The 21,227-nt window shown below is 35.5% G+C and overlaps 1 protein-coding gene across 2 annotated transcripts in view; it reads right to left on the bottom strand.

Annotated features, from left to right (window-relative positions):
* BEND5 (BEN domain containing 5) overlaps window positions 1-21,227 on the bottom strand; it is an 851,759-nt gene that overhangs the window by 790,762 nt on the left and 39,770 nt on the right. For both annotated transcript variants that reach the window (XM_048944758.1, XM_048944759.1), the window contains exon 3: window positions 17,116-17,240. In XM_048944758.1, the coding sequence (XP_048800715.1) occupies window positions 17,116-17,240 (125 nt within the window). The remainder of the gene's footprint in view (window positions 1-17,115; window positions 17,241-21,227) is intronic.

Below are 21,227 nucleotides of genomic sequence, written 5' to 3'. Positions count from 1 at the left end.
AGCAAAAGCACATCAGCTTGCCTTTCTACATCAACACTGCATTTCAGTCTTGATCAGATTGTCCACTCTAATGGTCCTGATCTTCATTTTTAATGAAAATGTTCAGGTTATGTAGCATGTTTACACCTGTTGATATGAGTGTATACCAAAGTACAAGCTTTGACTTTGGATAATCAGAATATCCCTCCTAAGATATATATAAATAAAGACTTTATTTAAGAGAACAACAAAATCTATCCAATAATCCATTGTATAATGGAGTAAAGTGAAAAAGAAACAAATGATGCTTTTTGCTGTATGATACTTCACTAGAAACGAAGATTACAAAGGAAAAGAAATTTCCCAGAAGGACAAAAGGCTCTTTAGATCTTCTTTTGTTGTGCTTGTGATTACAGGTTGAAATGATTGATTTTCCTCTATGACAATGTCTTAAATGTTTGTCACATAGTCAAAATTTAAAGCTTGATAGGTCCACAGTACAATTTCAAAATAATTCAAAGATGCTCAAAATTTAATTAAGAAAAACATTAGACCAATTAAGGCTAAATGGTAGTATAAAATATTAAGGTAAACCATGTATTAGTCTGACATTTGCATTTTTATGAAGTATGAATCACAAAGAAATAAAAACTGCTGCTAAATTTCAGTTAAGTCCCTTTTCAAAATCTTGTTTCCATGGCAATCCTGCAAGTAAGTTTTCAGAGGATGTAAGATATGGATTTTTTATTTAAAAAAAAAAAAAAACAACAAAACAGTTTAAATGAGAAATAGCAACATCGTGGCCTCTTTTCAATGTTCTAATATGCTTGAGAGGCACAGAAAATAAGTCACTAAGACATCAATGCCAGGATGAATGCAGGAGGACAGACCCCTACTTATTCTACTGTTTTTCAGTGTGCTTCTAACTAATCACAATCACCAGCATAATTCTGCAGCAAAAACACTAATTGTTAAACAGACAACAGTAGCTTTTCAATCTGAAGGCCTAGTAGTGCCGATTCAATTAGGAAAGTTTAATAACAACAACACAAATTATCAAGATGAGATGAAATTCCACTACAAAGGCTACCAATGACAATGTAGCTAAGAGATTTTACATTCCAAATCTAAGAAAAGTTGTTCAAGTCTCTAACGAGTAATCAGGGATTGAGGTTTCTAGCCTACAAAAATCCTGTTGTGGCAAAAAAAGGCAGAAACCTAACACCCAAATCAATACTGTATTACTCTCTCCACAGGCAAGAGCTGCTGGGTCAGGAAAATCATGAAAAATTCATAGCGGAGGTGGTCAAGTCATCCATAAGATAGAGAAAATAATGCTATATCTAAAGATCCCTTGAGCAATCGAAGACATTTTATAGATTTCACTGTGGATAAGTGCTAGTTTGTTTCATCTATGTACCTTAATACTGTTCCTTTCTGATTTCTAGCAGTAAATGAGGATGTTTTGGTCTATATTTACTGTCTTTCATATTTACTTTATTAATTTCTTAGTCTTCATGTTCCACTGCAGCAACAGCCACCCACAGGATAATTCTGAGTCATTCCTTCTAGTAGAAAAAGAGGGTAACACATCACAGAGAAGTCTTCATATAAATACCTCAACAGGTAAGCATAAATCTAACTACCAGAAAAAGTTTAAAAGTGTCTTGCTCATTTCTGCACCATCACTTCTCCAAACAGACACTGGCAACAGGCCATCATTTATAAAGGCTAAACTGAACAGTATCAAATAGAAATATTGTATTTTTTTCATGCAAGGGTGACAGACAAAGAACAAATGCTATAGAAACAGACTTGTTCACAGTAGCTTGTTGTACACATTTCATTCTTGGTACAGCATCAGATTTTTATCTAACAAAACAGTAAAACAAATAAAACAATGAAAATGATCCTGAACAATAAGTATGTAGGTTGCACAAAAAAATAATGGCTCCCATTCATTTCAATGGAAGCTATAACAAGTACTAAGAGCACAATAATATTATTTGATGAAACAAATTCTAAGATACAAAACACTATTTTTCAGTACAGTCAATAATTTGGACATTAGTGGAAAAGTCAGGTAAAAGATGTAACCTAATTAAAACAGAATATGTGATAGTCAGATATGCCTGCTTCTGTTACTATCTCTTGACTACTATAGTACACAAGCATATTCATTAGACGTGATAAACCAAGGTGCTGTATGATTGAAAACAATCTACTTCTCACTTTCTGAAGTCTCTCAGCCCTAATTTCATTTTCCAACTGCTGTATAATTCTTAAAAATGAAAATATTTCCTAGATTTTTTTTTTACATTCTTGATGCAGTAATGAAAGTAGCTATGCAAAGTTATAGTCTACTTAATCATAGATCGGTGTCTTTTTTTTTTCTGTTAATGACATTGTTTTTGTGAAAAAACAGAACCTACTATTCCTTTGTCTATGAAGTGGATGCTGTCTGTAAGTGAATAAGCCCTAGTTTTGGCTCCAAGTTATACAGTGCTGGCTGTTACAATAAACAAAATTAATTTACTAGAGATGGCACACTCAGTGTGTATTTTACTTCACACAATGCCACATGCTCATGGCTCTGATTTTTGTCATCCTCATTTGCACTGGCCAACCTCATTTGTTGACATGTCACCTACACTATTCTAGGAAGTACTGCGAGTCTCCCCACACAGATGCAGTTGTCCCCTCAGTCCACGTCAAGATTACTTACACCTGGACAAAAAATATTTTGAAGTGGTTAAAGCCTATGATTTTCCCTGGAAAGTGAACAGTAAGTATTGTCTTTCTCATAGAAGTTTGTATGACTACGTCACAGGCCCCAGTTGTAAAGGGAGCCATCAGTATGTGCCTTTATGTTTCTGTTATTTCTCTAATTTATGTCTCACATTACTGCATCTATTGTGTAGACAGTTTCTAAGAGGAAAAAGTTACTACTGATGAACGTTCTTATCTTGAAGTATTAAAGTTATGGGTGGGTGATAGTCTTCTCAAAATGAACGTAGAAACATGATCCCAGAAAGGTGGGCTCTAAACAGGTTGAGAAAATCTCTCCTAACTTTTTTTTACGGGAGACTAAAAAGCAAAACAGCATTAAAGATATTTACTTCAAATGCCTCCTGATGTTTAAATATTTGCTGCGTACACCACAATTATGCTACTGTCACATATTGTTCCATTATCACCGCAGGAATCTCTGAATTCTCTGCAATATTTGAAAGTACATTAGTGACTGTATAGAAGATTGTGCAAGCAAATACAATGGCCAATTTTCCAACATACTGGTTGCACTTTATTAATCTCACTTGAAGTCATTGGAAACGGTTTATTTTGTCATTCTCAGAGAATGTGTGAAAATCGTGATTCCGTAACAGAGATTTTGTGAAATCACTTGTGGTAGAATTTCCCCCGGTAAACTGCATAAGAAAGCAGAGATTACTATAAAGCAGAGTGGTAAAATCAGCTGAAAGGAACAACTAAATTATTATGTAGCATTATGTATGCATGTAGCTAGATCAGTGTATTGGGACACATGCCAGTACTATAAAGACAATGCACATTAGTATGTATCACCAATATACTGCTGGGTGTAAAGAAGTGGTCAACCAGACTTACCAAGGATTGTACTTGAGCAGCAGACTAGAATATATAAGGGATTTTTTTTGAACACATCACTGAACATTGACTGTGTTAAGGTTCTCCCAAACACATTTCCAAAATACATGACCTCATGATTACGTAAATTCCAAAAATGACACTGGTTTCTAAGGGCTGAGAAAAGGAATCACAAAATGAGACTCTTTGAGGATAGCTGTGGGTTAATCTTTCACCTTGGTAAATATGGAAGAAAAGTTACCTTTGGCAGATGAGAATATTAGAAAATCTGCATCTTTGTAAAGCTCTGATAGTTCAGTGAGAGACACACACATGGTTGAAGTTTTCATTTTTCAGTGTTCTTCCCTGTTATTAGCTGAATTCTATGCTGATAACGATTGTAATATACCTAATGGCAAGCAATCTTTATTGCACTTTCAATTTACATTGCCCAAGTCAAAAGTGGCTTAAAATATTTGCAAGAGTGGCACAAAAGATTTCAATTTGTCCTATTTTAACTTATAGGCATTTATTATTTATTAGCATTACCACAGCTATTTGTGTGGTGGACAGATTATTCTTTTTATTCTTACATCTATTACTACCCACAGAAGTATTTTGTTCTGAGATGTTCCTAAGCAAGAGGTGCATGCAGACACAAAAATACACCGGTTTCTTTAGAAGAGAATGAATTCTTGATGAAAAAAAAAAGCTAATAAACAAATCAGTGTAATTTACACAAAGATAAGGATAACTCCTAGAGAAATGTTTAAAAACTTTGCAGTTAATTATGCACTTGATCTAGAATAAAAATAACTATACCTGAACGTATTTTTAAAGTTTCATTCATTTTCCATAAATAGTAAATCTTTAATAAAATAATCTGTTTAATAGAACAGAATTCACAGCTCGATTAGTACTGCATTGGAAATTGAAATAGCTGTCTCATTTACTGTGCTCCTATCATGTCACATAATATCTCTAACAGCATGCATGCTCTCACAATATCCTAACCTTAGAATTCTTAAAAACTGTGTTTTATAGTAATGTAAAGGTCTGTACAAACAGAAAAGTATTTCAATGCAGAAAATTTGACACTATCACTGCACTTTCCTTCAGAAATGTTCATTCCTTTCTTTGACATATTTTTGGCTTGCACAACAGGGTGCCAAACATTTGTGACAGCTTACAATAGAAAAACAATATTGCTTTTAGTTAACAATGTTAGCTATGAATATATATTGACAGCATTTTCACTGCAGATTTGCTGCCAACATAATACAAAGCAAATAGCATTCAATATGTTGGAACACTCAGGGGAATTAAAGAGTTTCAAAAACAAATTTATGGCATTAGGTGCTGAATGCTAAATCTAATGAAAATGCAAATTCAAAGTATCTCCTGCACATACTTCATGCAAAGGAATGCAGTTTGATAAAGTGATAAAATTCAGATTGTTTTAAGTCAGGAGAAAATTATGTTAAAAGCCTCTGCTTGGCTGACTTTTTATAAAGCCAGTTCTATCACAAAGACTAATATTTTTCCTAAGTCTTTCTGCTTTGTTTCCTCAAGTACATCTGAGAGAGATTGTAATAAAAGCCAAATTCCAAATGCTCCCAAATGTTTTGAGAACATACAAATTCATAGATGCTTAATTTTCATATTTGTAACTTTACAGCTATCCCTATACAACTACAAGCATCGCTGTTCCTTTGAAATAACAGAAGCAGAGTTTTGTTAACAAGTCTGAATATTTGTTATTCTATACAATAAGCAATGTGGAGCATAGGACATCTGATTTAACCTTATTACAATACAGTAATGTACAGGAGTGCTGCAGTGTCATCTCTCTCCTGCATCATTGACAGTCCTTTAAGTGACATGATATTAATAGTTTTGAAACCATTTGCAAGAAAAGAAGGAAGGTTAGCAATAGCACTGTCAAGAAAGCCAAAATAGTTGCACTTCATAGCTGTCTTATGATTTGTTAGGATTTGTTGATGTAGATGATAATAAATATCAAGGTGCAACACTTAAAGCTAACAGTACTGTCAAGCCAAAAACACTACGTAAGCTTTAAAATAACTTCAATTTCTACTCACACAATCAGTACCAGTAGAAATACAACAGACTGCATTTGCTTGTTAAAGCTTTTTCTTACTTGTTTTCTCATATGGGATACTGTTTGTACCTGTTGCATCATGTATTTATAGCTCTTAAGCTCACGTATGAATGATTGCATTTCTTATATAAAATTCTATGGATTACTTGCAAACTAAATGACCCAACTACATAATGCCCATAACAAGCAGAAATAAGAATTGAAAGACAATATTAAGACTCCTTGTAACTGTCTGGGTTTTGTTTTAATTCAAATGTCTTTACCTAAAACTTCCAATTTGACAAGAGGGGGAAAATCCCTGCTTTGCCAGATGCAGTTTGCAAAGTTCTATCCAAGTGATCACAGAATATTTCCTGAGTCTCAAATCTTCTAGTAAGTATTTGAAAACGAAAAGTGACTGACTTAAAAATGATACTTTCTTATAGATAGATAAAAAAATTATACAAATTGTGGAGGGAAACTATTGAGTTCCTCTTCTGACTAATTGGATTGTTCAACTACTTTGTAACATCTAAATAACAAAGAAGAAAAAAATATGGAAAAAGTATCTTATTTCTTCAACAGTTTGTGTATTTAACCACTGAAGTGTAAAATTACTATAATCCCTAGTTATCAAACCCATTGAAACACTCAAAAATTTCTGAATACAAGGCTTATTAGAGAATTGAATAGAACATACTTTAGTGCTGAACTTGATCTCCAATACCAGTAGATGCAAATTATTGCACGTTACAATAGTCTCAACTACAAACTTTTACATTATTTCTACTGCTACAGTGAGAGAGCCACAACTCTACATCTAGAGTAAGAAAGAAAAATCAAGAACATTGAAGCTTTGTTTTCACTGAGCTATGAATTGGAAAACCTTCTTCCAAGCACATCAACCACAATTTGAACCTCTATGCGATAAGCATCAAATGAGTAATTTTTTAAAAAGCTGAAAGACACTCCCAGTAGGGATGATGGAGTAAACACAGTTAATTTGTTAATATTTACTCTCTTTTCACTGACTGTCAAGGAAATATTTTCCTTTTTCTTTCTTCCAGTATGTGCTTGGAAAGGATTTCCTGGTAATCTACATTAAATCTCACTGAAGGGTAACAACAAAAATCAATATGCGTCTCTGAAGACTAATCTAACCAAACATTTACATTTAAAATATTCATTTGTATTTATGCATGAGATATTCTTGGCAAAAAGAAATTCTTTTCCTCCATGCATACAGTCTCTTTCTGCAAGCTTTTATAGTTAGCAGACTTTAAATCAATAAAATAAATATATATTACTCAAATAAGTTTTGTGGTAAAAACAGCTAGAATTCACGTAAAATAATGGTTTACTTAGGTAGGAAGCTGTATTAGCCTCTGCTTCACAGAAATTTGTTTTCTCCTTCTGCAGCCATAGGGAGGACACAGCCCACAGGGAACAGCTATTATACTAGAATCCTGGCTACTCCAAACCCATGGAATTGCCATTCCACACGCCTGCTGGAAGGATATTCTGTTTAATCTGGCTATTGAGGCAACTCTAATCTAACATACGGAACTCAGTATCAAATTTTAAGGAGCAAACACGTCCTACCACAAATCCCACAATACTCTGTAGTCCTCAAGCATTGGGATTAGTTTTGCCCACAGAACTGCACAGAATACAAACACACGAGATGATGCAGTGTAAGCAACATTCTACTTTCTGCATCACTCCTGACAGTTGTGCACTAAAGTGTGTAAATCCTGCAAGGAGAAACCATACCTCAGTGCACAAAAATAACAATCCTGTGTGTGGAGCTTCACATGAGTTTTCAGAGGGTTGTATGAGCACACTAAACAAGCCTCCACAAAACAGAAAATACTCTATACAACTAGAAGCACTGTGTAGAGAATCACTATTTCATTGAGGGAGAAATAGATTCGACATTCCAAGAAAAGCCCATTAAAATGTGCAAATTTAAGGGTTTGAACTCATGGTCTTCAGTGTTAGAGTTCAGTGTTAGAAGCTAAACATATAACACAAAAGAATATTGATAAGAACATCCTTCTCACATTAAAAAATTATAGTAAGAATGTAGTTAATTTGTTGTCATTTACATTGGAAACTTATTAGGGAAAACAGAAAGCAGAAGCAATAATCTCATACAGTAGCAGGCTTAGAGAAAACAAAAGTTTGGGGCAGATTATTTATATTGCTTATACCAATCTACTAAAAGCTTCAGAAAGATTATCTTTTCCATGACAATGTAAACTATAGTCAGCAACATTCACCAGATTTCACAGAAACACTTGCAGTTGTTTTAAATCTACACTGAATACATTCCACTGTATATGCATTCTTTGGTAAAAACAGTAATAAAAAACTCATTTCTTCTTGAAAAGCCTTCTGAGTTTTAGCTACAACATAACATAATGCATATTTAGACTAGCACGTTATTTAGTAAAAGATGTCCAAACAAGATGATTTGATGTTGGAATAGTCATCTCAGAACAACCAGAGCAATGTAAGGTAAAATAATTGTCAAGTCAATCTCTAGCTTACACTTTATTGCAGAAATAAATTGAACTCTGCTCTAGCTTTTTGACACGTAATTCTGATACTAATGGGTTCAAATCCATTTCTCTTTGCTCTCCTTCCTAACAGGAAGCTTTATGTAATACTGTGTCAGAAACCTACCAGTTACTGGCTAATGTTTCCCTTAAATAAAAAGTGTCTGCCTGTAATACTATTAACAGCTGCCATCAGTTTACGGTAATGAGCTGCAGTTCATCACAGTAGCACTAGTATGAAAATTAGAAGCTTCCATAGAGCTTCTCAATTTGCAAAAAAAATTATCAGAGCCATCATGAGCAGGAGTGTATAAGCAGACATTGGCTATTTAAGGCTTACAGGCCAGGTCTTGCACCAGCACAACTCTACACAACCATTATAATCAGTTGGTGATACCATATTAAGTACTAAATACCCAGTGGTTCTCTTTGGGGGGGAAGAGCCAATACATAAATCCACTGCTATTCTTCATAATTTCCCAAAGCAAAAATTTGATTTTTTTTCCCCCCATAAAAAGATTTCACACAGTTTCTTCAAAGGAAGATTTAAGGATTTTTGGCTTCAGAAAAAACTGCTTTAATTATACTTATTGTAATACCTTGGTCACCTATAATGTGCAGAGGTAACTTCCAGTTTCAGTTAATGTAAAAATAAATAATTGCTATAATACCAGAGGCTATTTGTTTTCTTTCCTCCCTGCATGTTTTTTGGGTTTTTTATTGGTTTTTTTTTTTAAGTTGTATAACTTAAAACTTACTGTCTCCAGAATTTGACAAATCAATTGTGTGTTTATAAGAAATATATCAATAGAACAAAATACCTGATCCATTATTTCTCATAATGGGAAAAAAATGATAGTGAATATTAACCAGCATGTTTAAAAAAGAAATTAGTCTTTATATAAACCATGTAATTAACCTGTAGAAATATTGCTTGAAGTTACAAAATATATAGTTAAGTTAGACAGCCATGAAATATTTCACAGGATCCACCTGCCCCAGCTCAAAGTAATCTGGAGGCAACTTCTGGTGACTTCTGATCAGTTAGAAGGGTGAGAACTCTGTGGTATCACAACACACAGCATGATGAATATCCATCAGGCTGGCCAGCAGGTAACCAGAATTTTCCTGCTTTCCTGGCACACAGATCAGTTCTGCCTATACTGCTGACAGAGATGTTTAAAATGACCTCCTTAAAACTCTATATTTTCCTACTTTGTAACAGTATTTTAAGCATCAACTGGACAATGTCCAGAATAAGATACCAGACTAGAAGTATCCTTAACTTGACTCGCTACATGAGTATGATTCCACTTCTAACATCCACAAAAATGACAAGACAACAATGCTGTAAGAGGGAAGATGGATGAGAATCAGTGATACAGGGCAGAACACAGCAAGAACAAGTGGGCTGCTTTTCCATCATTTTTCATTATTAGACAAATACCCCTCAGCTTTCCAGAGCAGCTCCAGACACACATTCCAGAGCTGTAGTCCTTGTCACTATGTGCTTTGAAGAAGTTCCCATTATTTATTTAGTGAGTCAGACTACTTCAGCTAAGAGTAGGACCAGTTGCTCGTGGTTTTCTTGTGCAATCCAAGAGCAATATGATTTGAATTCACAAGCCCTGAGTTATGACTGGATTTCCACCAAATTTACTGAAAAAAATGTGTGAAATACTTGGACTAAAAATGAGTTGCTGGTTGGTGAACGGTGAGTGAATCCACACTAACTAAATGGGTCTCCCAAATACACACTCTTTCCAACAAAACGCAGTGATAGTACTGCTTTATTCTTATTAGTCTGTAGTACTTATTATTCTGATGGAGGCTATTAGTGCTCACTATAGTGAAGGATTTACTACTTCTCACAACACAAAATTCAAGTTTTTTTCTGATTTTCCCCCCATTTACTGTATCAGAAACGCAAAGACTCTCGGCACAAAGACCCAACACTGGGCTCACGTGTTAAAATCACAGGTAGCATAAAACAATGATGAAGGAAATGGGTTACAGGATCTAGCTCTCTTGTTTCATCTCTAACACTTAAACGCAGAGTAGAGGATTTCTTAGAGGCATATGATTAATACACTCAATCACCTGCCATAGCACTGGTTGCTTCACTGCTCTTTCCAAACTATTTCTAAGCTAACTGTGTCCTACAAAATATCATTCCTTGCTTACACTTCCTTGGCAGAAAAAAGAAAATGATTTTTCAGCACTAGTTTCACTTTGTAGAACTGTAGAATGGTTTGGTCTGGAAACAATGTTTAAAGATCATCTAGTCTGATTCCCCTGCTATGGGCAGGGACATCTTTCATGAGAACAGGTTGCTCAAAGCCCCATCCAGCCTTGTCTTCAGCATTTCCTAGGATGAAACACACAGCGTCTTTGAATAACCTGTTTCAGGATTTTACCACTGTCATAAGGAAAAAATAATAATTCTTCCATATAACAAATCTGTATTTACTATTTTTTAATTTGAAAGCATTATTCCTTGTCCTATCATTATGTGCCTTTATACAAAGTTTCTCTCCATCTTTCTTACAAGTCCCCTTAAAATATTGCAGTGACGACCATAACACAAACACTTTCCATTTATAAAAATAGAATTAAAACAGATTTGCATGAAGGTAAATTAACACTGGAAATAAAAAAGGAGGTATTTAATCATAAAGTTTTTTCAAATGAAAGAAAATAAGCATGTCACATCGCTGACATCAAGATCGACATAATGCTGATTTTGTTTATGTCATTTATAACATTTTTGACATTCAGAGTGACAGATGCCGTCATAAAAAGGAAATTAAACACACCTGGCCATTAGTCACCTGTAAGCATAAACCAGAGTAATATCTCAAACACACAGTTTGCTTGCAATAATTAAAAAATACTGGCATCTAGAATTTTCTTTGTGATACCTGGAAAAGTTTATGAATTTAACACTGTCATGCCAAAAGAAAATTTCATCCGGACAGCAGTTGTTTTACTGAATATTGTCTGGATTTACTAAACTTTGTAACTTTTCAGAAGATGTCACATCATGACAATTTTGGATGATTTCATGGACATGCATACTGTACTGAACTTACTAAAGCTTCACATGCGCCCTCAACCTATTACGAGCACAACAAAAACTATCGATCCAAAATAAATTTATGCATACTTGAAAGGATTCCAGCTTGGAAGAACCATCGTTTACAAATCTGATTTTATATATGACCAACGTAGGCACATGTTTCAAAAATGGAAAAACTATTTTTCTTCAGAGCTGCAGTATGTTCAATTGATTTTATTTTTTTAATGTAGAGATGAACATAAATCTATTCCCAATGTCATTGTTTCATTTCTTATTTAATTAACATTTCACGTGGCTTCTTCAGTAAATAATTACTTCAATTACTACTATACATACCATCTAACCCTAAGCACTTTGCTCTTTCAACTTACACATTAATATATATAATACACTTACACAACTTACAATAATGAACTTACACATTAATACGTATTAATATTGAAACGCTTTCTAATGAAGAGATTGGTGAAACTACTTTTTAGAAGTTCTGAGGCTCCTTCGAAATATAATTCGAAACAATCTAATACACATTTCAGATAATTCAAGCCCTTCTCATAACAACTGTAATGGATGCATATTATCACATGCTACAGTCCTATAAGATCTTACAAAATTTGCATCATGGATCTGGCTCTGTTATTCCTTCCTCTCCCCCCCTAAGCTGAATGGCATCTGTATTATAAAAATATAGTTTGCTTACCCTGTATTAAATGCAGTTACTTAAAAGATGTCAAAATGCACTCGAAATAGCCTGTCTCATGCTTTAAAGGCATGCAGATATATATTGAAAAAAACATCTCCAATAATGATCTCCAAGTTGTATTAGGACAGTAATAGAGACCGGAGAAAACTGAAAAGCCTAGTGCCAGTGATGAATATATACTGAAAACAGAATGAAAAAATAAAGATTGTACAGGTTGCAGTTTGTTTGGTTACTGTTGTTTTGTGGTGGTTTTTTTTTTATTCTTTTTTTAAATTACTTTGTGGGGGAGGGAGAATAAACTATTACTAAGATCTGTGAACTTGTGATGTCCAAATTTACTATCTGTCTTAACTTGGCATCCTGTCTAACTTCTAAAGAAAATTAAGTTACCTTGTGCCCTGCTCCATAGAAACACATAAGAAAAACAAAAAAAGTTGATTCAATATTCTATTCTCAATCCAGCTGCAACTGAATTAGAACAGGGAGAATGTCTTCTAAGTAAATAACATTTGGTTCTTTGATTTTAACCTTGATTTACTTCCTAACTATAGATAATGATCAAATCCTTTGCCAAATATCCCATTTTTTTCTCTATCCTTCTCAATATGTTTTGTCAGTATCTTTATGATGGAGAACTCCTAAAGTATTTATCAACACTTACTGAACAAAATTTGGCACTATTAGGAAACCCCTTATGTTGGAAATTCTTTTTTTAATCTCAGTGAAAATATCACTTCTGAGCACGATTCGTCAGCGGAGTTTAGAGTACATACACATACAAAATAGATTATATAGCCTAAATGTGAATTGGTATAATATGGCTGCTGTTCTTTATGGTAGTTAATAACCTCAAAGACATTTTTCATCTTTTCATCACTTTGCTGCATTCAACACTTATCTCTTCTCAAATTCAGCAGAAGTAAATTTGCCAGTACAGAGATAATCTTTCCCTAGTGTGGCTACTGTATCTGGAACACTGATGGTCAACACTTTAACTAGAATTCCTAGGCATGGCCCCAGAACGAAATAATTACTAATCACCTGTAAAATCTTCTGAGGTATTCTTGCAAGTTCTTTTTTTTTATATATAATTTATCACATGTACACACATTTCTTTTTTTTTTCCTTAGTTCTCAAATTAATCACTGTTGCTTCTAACACCTTTAATGACATTCTAGCTCAGAAGCAATCGTGCATCTGAAGCACTGTCTATTTAAAATACTTGAAATGCAAACTAGACGTGACATTTGTTCATCCAGTTTTCAGTTTCACAAAGAAGGTTAGCAAAATCACAGCGTTGTAGAGGCCATGGTTAAAATTATTAATGGAAAAAAAAAACCTTACCCAATAAAGAGCATTGTCCAGAAATAGACAGTAGCCTGTGATAGATGTATAATTAGAGAAATTGGTGGCTTTGCCCATCAGAATGAGTGTTCTACAGAAAATCCTATTTTCTTCATTCTCCTTTTCAAGGTTATTGTAAATGTAATCATAGCATGATGACAGTCCTTACATAGAACACATCAGTTGTGGGGTTTTTTTCGTTGTTCGTTCCCATATCGGTGTTAATTGAACTCATTGAACAAATTACTAAAGGAATCCACCATTCAGATCTTATCAGACCAACTGACTTGCAAGTCAGAAACCATATGGGGAGGCCAGAAGGCCAAATTTTACAACTCACAGGCATATTATGTAATGGTTCTTTCTACCCACAAATGTAAACCATTAGCTACTTTATTTTTCCTAGCTAAAAACAAAACAGAAGATTTGCCTAACAAAATGATGTATGATATTGAAAGTCCAAGTTATAAAGGAGTTTGATTACCAGTTTCCCCATGAAAGAAAATTTATACTGGTTCTAATGTAGTACAGCAAAAAGCATCAAATAAATTTATCATAAATTTCTAAAAGTAATTCTGAAAAGATTCTGGCTCTCATGCTACATAACAGTTCTTTTACCCGCCCCTGTTAGTGAAGTACAACAGGGAACTAACATATGTGTAACATAAGAAAGGAAGCAATCACTCTGAAAAAGACTTATGTATGATAGCGAACAACAAATTAGGTATGGGTTTCCATAGTGACTAAGTAACAAAAGGCTGCTGCAGTTTTCAGCTGTCTATACTCAGAGAGCAACAGAGCAAAGGGACCAGAATCTCTTCTCTGCAAGCTGGCATGATAGTGAACTCAGAATTGACTGTTAAATGCCAGTTCCATATTATGAAGAAAATATTGCAGAAACAGGAATAATTATAAAAGAAGTTCTGCAAGAAGTAAAACCGTTAAGTGCTAGGGATTTGGATTTCGTGGTTGGATTCTCTGCTATCTTACCTATGCAAATTCCAATGAGTACTTTTTCCTGTGCAGAGAATCCTCCTCTGTGGATTCTCTGATGTTCAATAAGAAATGATCTCATACTACAGCCTTTCTCCCAGTGGGAACACTAATGGGGTCTTTTGCCCATCTGGCTGTTTATTTTCCTGAAATCTACAGGAATTCTTGTCTAGTAGGGTTGAAACTGGCTAAGAGTTAAAAAGCTATTGAGAGAGAAGGGAGTGGAGAAAGATCATTAACCACACAAAAATCTGGGCTAGCAAGTGTAACTGTGACTGTGTGATCATATAAGACTTGTTTCCCTAGGAAACTAGGATAATTATCAAAGGGTTGGAAAGATTCACTTATGAAAGCCCAAAGGTCCCCAAGCAGAAAAATACTTTAAGCTGAGGTGATCTGTCAGATGCAGGACAGAAAGAACCAAACATGATAGCTAGGATATGAGATAAATGCTGAAGAATGTGATAAACAAATGTACATGTTAGTCAAAGATGAAGAGGATTTTTTGTATCAGGAGAAGTTACTAAGCAGAATTACAACCAAGAATGAAGAGATTAAATGGAGAAAAGTTGGAGACTAAATATCAAGCAATGGTATTAGTGAGAGGAATCCATGGAAAGGTTTCCAAATACAAGTGGTGAGAGATCCGTGGCTTAAGACAAAAATTGCACTATAAAAAGCAGAACAACACATGGACAGTGAGATTGACAAGAATATCTCCAAGGTTTCTCCTCATATGTCTCTCCAGATTCATAATACACCACAGTGCACTAAACATACTGTAAAAATCACTACTTTCTTGTAGTTGAATTGGAAAATAAATGAAAAATACAGTGTTTGTACCGTTCTTGCCTTTCTACCTTGCCTTTTTCATTCACTTTTTATCAGTTTGCCACTGTTAGATGTCAATGTCTGATGCAACAGAAGATGTAATGGATGATTGCTAAGCCAGATAGTGAAAGGAAGTTGCTTGTTTTCTCATGATAAATTTGAAATAAATTTCATTATGAATAAAAGCTTTAGTGTGAAATATTAAGCAAGGCTGAAGAGATTCTTACCGCATAAAAATTCTCTTTTTTATTTTAAATCTAAGTAAACAAGCTAAGATTTTTAAACAATGAAAAGGAACAGTAAGAAGGAAACTGAATCTACATAATATGAAAAATTAGTAAATTTAGTAACCTCATCTAAATGGCTGAGACCAGACCTGAGATGTGTTAACACAAAGATCTGTCTATCTACCACATTATCTATATGTTACAGCAACACTAAGTATAATTTATACAGACAATTACTTACATAGAGTTAAGATATGTGCCTCTGCCAGTAAAGAGATAGAAGTTACTTGCACATTAGTACAGCAGTTCTAAGCGCTATGGCATGGGATGGTTTTTGTTATTTTACAGCAATAAAAATAATCAAAATGTACAAACCAGGTTACACAGAACATTTGAAATAGCAATTTCTAGAATTCATTTAATATAGCTGAGATGCAATGACTAATACTGCCCATGTCTGCTAGCACAAAGACCTAAATAAGGTTCCAGACTAGATTACGTTCATACAGGTCTCATTTCAACGGAAATTGGAGAGATGAAAAAAAGATTATAGGAAGACACATTATAAAAACAGACCTCACAAGTCAAACTTAATAGTGAAACCGTTCTCTTTCATGTAGACAACCATGAAAACAAATATCCTGTAAGCACTAGATATATATTGTATCTTTCTACCAGATCTCTTTGCCTCCTTGAGACAGATTCTCATTCATCTCATGACTATATAATTTGATCATAGTTGACTAAGGCACAGCAGGGGAAAGGGCCTGTCTGATAAACTATCAGGCTGATAAGCAAACATTTCAATTGATAAACAAACAATTTCATGATTTCTAGTTGTAACAGGAATAGTACAGCAGTGGATATAAAGATATTAGCCTCATAGGAATACAAGTATCAAGATTCTCCAGTTTTTCTCTTTCTAAGTATGGGGCTTTTCACCCCATTAGGTGAAAAATCAGTCTGATTGTGATAAACAATAAAATACCAGAATAAGATGCGAGGAACACGTGGAAAGAGGAAATAAATCTTTGTTGACTTGTCAGTGTAAAAATAAAGACTTTTTTTATTTTCATTTGTTTTAAACTAACAAAAATACTTACTTGCTCCAGTTGTTCATCATGTTTTTGTTGTCCTGGTTTCATTTTTTAATGAAAATATATGTTATTTAAAAGTAGATGAAGGAGTTTCCTATCAAGTTCTTTCACATTTGAAGATAAACGCTTTCCACAGGGCCCACATAAGAAGACTACCTCTCTTCTGTTACAGGACACAACAGTAATATCTGTTTGGAATGCTAGCTCATTGTTCTAGATGTTTTAAATGAAGGCTTGAGTGCTAAGACTTGAACACATACGATGGACCTGGTTTTCATACATAGATCAGATGAATGTTTATATATTAGTATACATCAGCCATTATTAATACAAATAATATTAGGTGGCAATTCTTATGCTGTCTTTGTAATGATTACCTTTTTTAGACAGCAGAAAAAACAGTGATGTCCAGTCAGGATGCTAATTGCTTTTACTTATCAAAATTCAAAGGACAGAAACATATTTTACAACAAATTGATAGTTACAAGCCCTGGACAGCATCTTTTTTTTTTTTTTTTTAGAAAGAAAATATAAGATATTCTGGGGTAAGCAACGTTTAAAGCTGTCATACTATTTAAATTAGTATGTACTTACCTGTGATTCTTTTACATTTTCAACAGTGAAGTTGAACCAAACTCGAAAGCGTGGGTTACAGGTATCTGGTCTGATGAAAAGGTCGTACTCAAATTCTGTGATGTAGTCCACTCTTCCAAGGTTACCTATAAAAAGCATTTGAAAAATAATGCATTTTTATAATGGATTTTAATAAATGGATAAGAACAAGAACTACAAACAGAAAAGTTTTGAAAAAATTAACTTTGATGTTTAAAATGTATATCACATATGTAAGGGGCTTTACAATAGAACAAAATTATTTTTAAATGACTGAATTATGGTCGCAGAGTAAAAGAAAAGTAGTTTATATCCACAAAATTCAACAGCTACAAAGAGCAAAATAACTATTTGATAGAGCAAATTCTCAACTACAAAACAGTACTTTTCTATCTAGTCTCCAACAACAATGAACAAGAACTGCATGCTATGTTTGTGAAAATCTGTGTGACCATCCACAACGTGGCTTGTATTCCATGTTGCTGTAGCCACTGCTGACGCGCACCACCCACCACCTCACTGCACTCACAGCTATGGGTTTCCACAAATATTCAGCAAGTGTCAACAAATTTCAGTGGGTCCATTTTTTCCTCACAGAGGAACTCAATGACACCCCTTGCCTGCTATGCACTCCCGTGTCAGACACCATTTTGTCAGGCTGCCCCTCCACTGCCATCTGCCACATGGCAACAAAACATAAAGGAATATCAGTGAGCAGGTTCAACCCCTTCTGCCATACCACCAACATTTACTTCTGATGTCATGGGCCAACACAATAAATTACGAGGCATTACTTTCAGAGCAACCTCACACATACCAGTAAACAAAATATACCTGAATACACCAAAAAGACAACTGCAAGGGCTTTTATTATTCAAATTGACTTCTTCTTTGATTCTTTCAGTTAACAAAAATGATAGTAGGACGTTTATATTCACTTTGTTTTCCCACTTCGTGGAAAAAAAAAATCTCTAAATCTCTTTCAGGTCCCTTGTGCATGGATTTCTTTCCTTCCATTTGCTGCTCATGTTAGAGCACCTCTGAAAGCCTCAGACTTCCACCTGGCACCTCTGGCTGTCCCACTCTTCCCTCAGATGGCAAGCACTTTACATTTTCCATGATTCAAAAGCCATCTTAATACTTCTTTACAAGGTGGGAACAGTATCACCTCCTTCCACAAAAAGAATGAGGCTACAACCCTTCATCTTTTCCCTGGTGAATTTCATGGAATAAAAACTTTAAATGTAGTCAAGCCAAATTGCCCCCACAGCATTATTCAGCAAGCAACACACAGTCTATAGAAGTGAAGTTCAGCACTCAAAAAACTTGCTAAGTTCTTTTAAATTGCAAAATTGGCATTTTTCCTTTGAAGTGTTCTAGGATACCTAATACAGGGTTTAGGCTGTCTGCTTCACAGGGAACTACAAAAACACTAATTCAGAAACAAGACTTCACATTTTCCTCATCCAAAACAAATATCATCCTATCACACCTTACAATTTGAACTTCGCTGTCTTACAGTTTATGCCCGTAAAACAAAGTAGCACTATGAGATGACCTGATCTGTTTCTGTGATTTCAGATATATTTGTTGATTTAAATATATATTCCCAAGTTGGATATATGCTGTTCAAAAAGTTACTTATAACATCATTGAAAATAAACAACTTCCTCCTCAGCAAGTCTCACCTCAGTCAATATAGCTGATCATCAGTAGCAAGCTACTAAACATGAGTAGAAGTAGGAAAATTTGGATCATCAGCTGCTTTGGGGTGAAGCAGTAAATAACATTCAAATCTGTTCACCAATACATTTGCAGAATTTCTTCATTAAATTGTTACTGGCTTTACCAGATGAACAGCGAGCACTTTCAACTTTTCCTATTTTTAATGTTATCGTCTACTTTCCTGCCCACAGCCTCCTTTTCAGAGGAAGATTCTTCTCACCGATTCCCACTTCAGAAAACCTCTTCATGCTAACAATCTGTTCCTAACCACTTGCCTGAAGGATACATTCGGAATTAGAAATTTTGGGGAGGGGGGAGAAAAGCTATGCTGTGCAATAAGAATCTCTTTTGCAAACACAGATAACATCACCTGCTGTGCAGGGACTGTGGTGAGGAGATGCTGGGCCTGCTCCCATGGCCCCTCCTCAGCATACGGCCAGGCCTCTCAGCAATGCTGGGGGTGAAGGAGTGCTCAAGGGGCAAAACATGGCACATACTCTGAGGGAACAGATAAGGAGCAGCCCTGCAAGCACCACAGCCAGGGGAGGAGAAAGCAATTGGTGCTCCAGGTGCCGAGGGCCAGACAACCTGCAGCCCGTGCAGGGAGCACACTGGAGCAGGGGGCTGTTTCCTGAAGGCCCTGCTGCCTGGACAGGATGCACTCCAGATCAGGGAAATGTGCCAGGATAACAACAGAGCACAGAGGGGCTGTTAGAAACTGAGAACTTGTCCTTCTCTGTGCCCCTGTGCCACTCACTGTGGGGGCAGGAATGAAGGATCCTGGGAAAGAGGGAGGGCTGGGGAAAGGTGGCACTTAAAATTTGTCTCTCGCTGACTATCCAACCCTATTTTAATTCGCAATAAATTTAAAAGTTTTCTCCTCATCGACTCTGTTTTGCTTTTGATGGTAATTGCTAGCTGACCTCCCTGTCTTCGTCTCAAGCCATGAGATTTTTTCCATCTTATTTTCTTCCCCTCCTGTTGAGGAAGGGCAGTGAGAGTACAGCTGGGTGGTCCGAGCTGTGCAGCAGCATAGGTTGGATTCCAGTTACCTCACATAGGGTCACAGGGAAACAAGAATAGGAACAGGCCACTCTTCAGGTCACGGGTCACAAGCCCTCTCTGGACATAGCTTAATGCATGGGCACCCAGAGTCATGGCAACTCAAGTGGTCTGTGCAGTGCTGATAGATCCTCTAACATGAAGGCAGAAGGCGGCATGAATACAGGCTTCATTCACAGAAAATGTCCTGCTTGTAAACTACAAGGTGTAAAAGCCTTCAATGATCACAATAACCCCCCACGCAGTGCAAGTTACCTGCAGCACAAAACAGCAGACAAAATCTGATGGAAAGATTTCCAAATAAAATTTAAGCCTGAATGTTTTTACTTAAGTTCAAAGACCATCAAGAATTTCAACTGCAAGCCATGGAAAACTAAAAGATTGAGTGAATAAATAAAAAACAGAGCAAAAGGAGATCTTGATTTCTGACCTATCACACATCTCAGCTTCTGTTTTAATATCAAACTGATCTAAACTGTTCCAGGGACAGGTTGCTCACTCAGAGCTACTTTTCTGAAAAAGCCCAGGGGATTCCTGAACTAGAACTGGTCAGTGAAAACTCTGATGGTGAAAAGCTGGTCCCAGTCTGCCCTGGGAAAGCTACATACTCAACTCAAACCCAGCAGCAGCTGCAACACTGTGTGAAGGATTTCCCACAGACTCCCAACAACGCTTTATTGCCTTTTGCCTTTGGAACTGCTCCTTACTAGGTTCCTGCACAATACATCTCAGCTGCTGCAGTCACCTGCAGCCATGTGCAGTTCAGTATCATTTGTACTTTCCATTAGCACAGTATTTCTTCTCTGTCTTCCAGATGCTAAATAGGCTGGACCTAACACTAATGCCTCTGGTAACCAATTCAACAAGTTCCTCATGCTCAATAGGCTATTGTTCGTGGTACCACAGCCTTTGCTCACAATCTGTCAGCCTAATTTCAACTCACATAGCAGTGTCACTAAACAAGACAGCAGTTTTGGTACAAAGAAGCCTAGAACTGCAAGAACAAAACACTTCCTGACTTTCATATATGCTTCATAGAAAATGAACAACATCAATTTTTTTGTATCAAAGAAGAAGCCTCCCAACATTAATCATAATCAAAGTTAATATCACAGTGATGCTGGGAAATATATTCTAATGTGTGAGAATTATATTTCAATACTACACGTAACACGGTGAAATGCATTAGAAACTAGGAGATGTTAAGAGATCATCACTGTATAGTTTGTGATTAGCATATTTTGTGAATACATTTATCTTAAATATCATTAATAATGAAATAATGTGGTCAGCAGAGGAAAAACAAC

Source organism: Lagopus muta, chromosome 5, assembly GCF_023343835.1.
Source record: "Lagopus muta isolate bLagMut1 chromosome 5, bLagMut1 primary, whole genome shotgun sequence".
Lineage (NCBI taxonomy): Eukaryota > Metazoa > Chordata > Aves > Galliformes > Phasianidae > Lagopus > Lagopus muta.
This window is presented reverse-complemented; position numbering and strand designations above follow the sequence as displayed.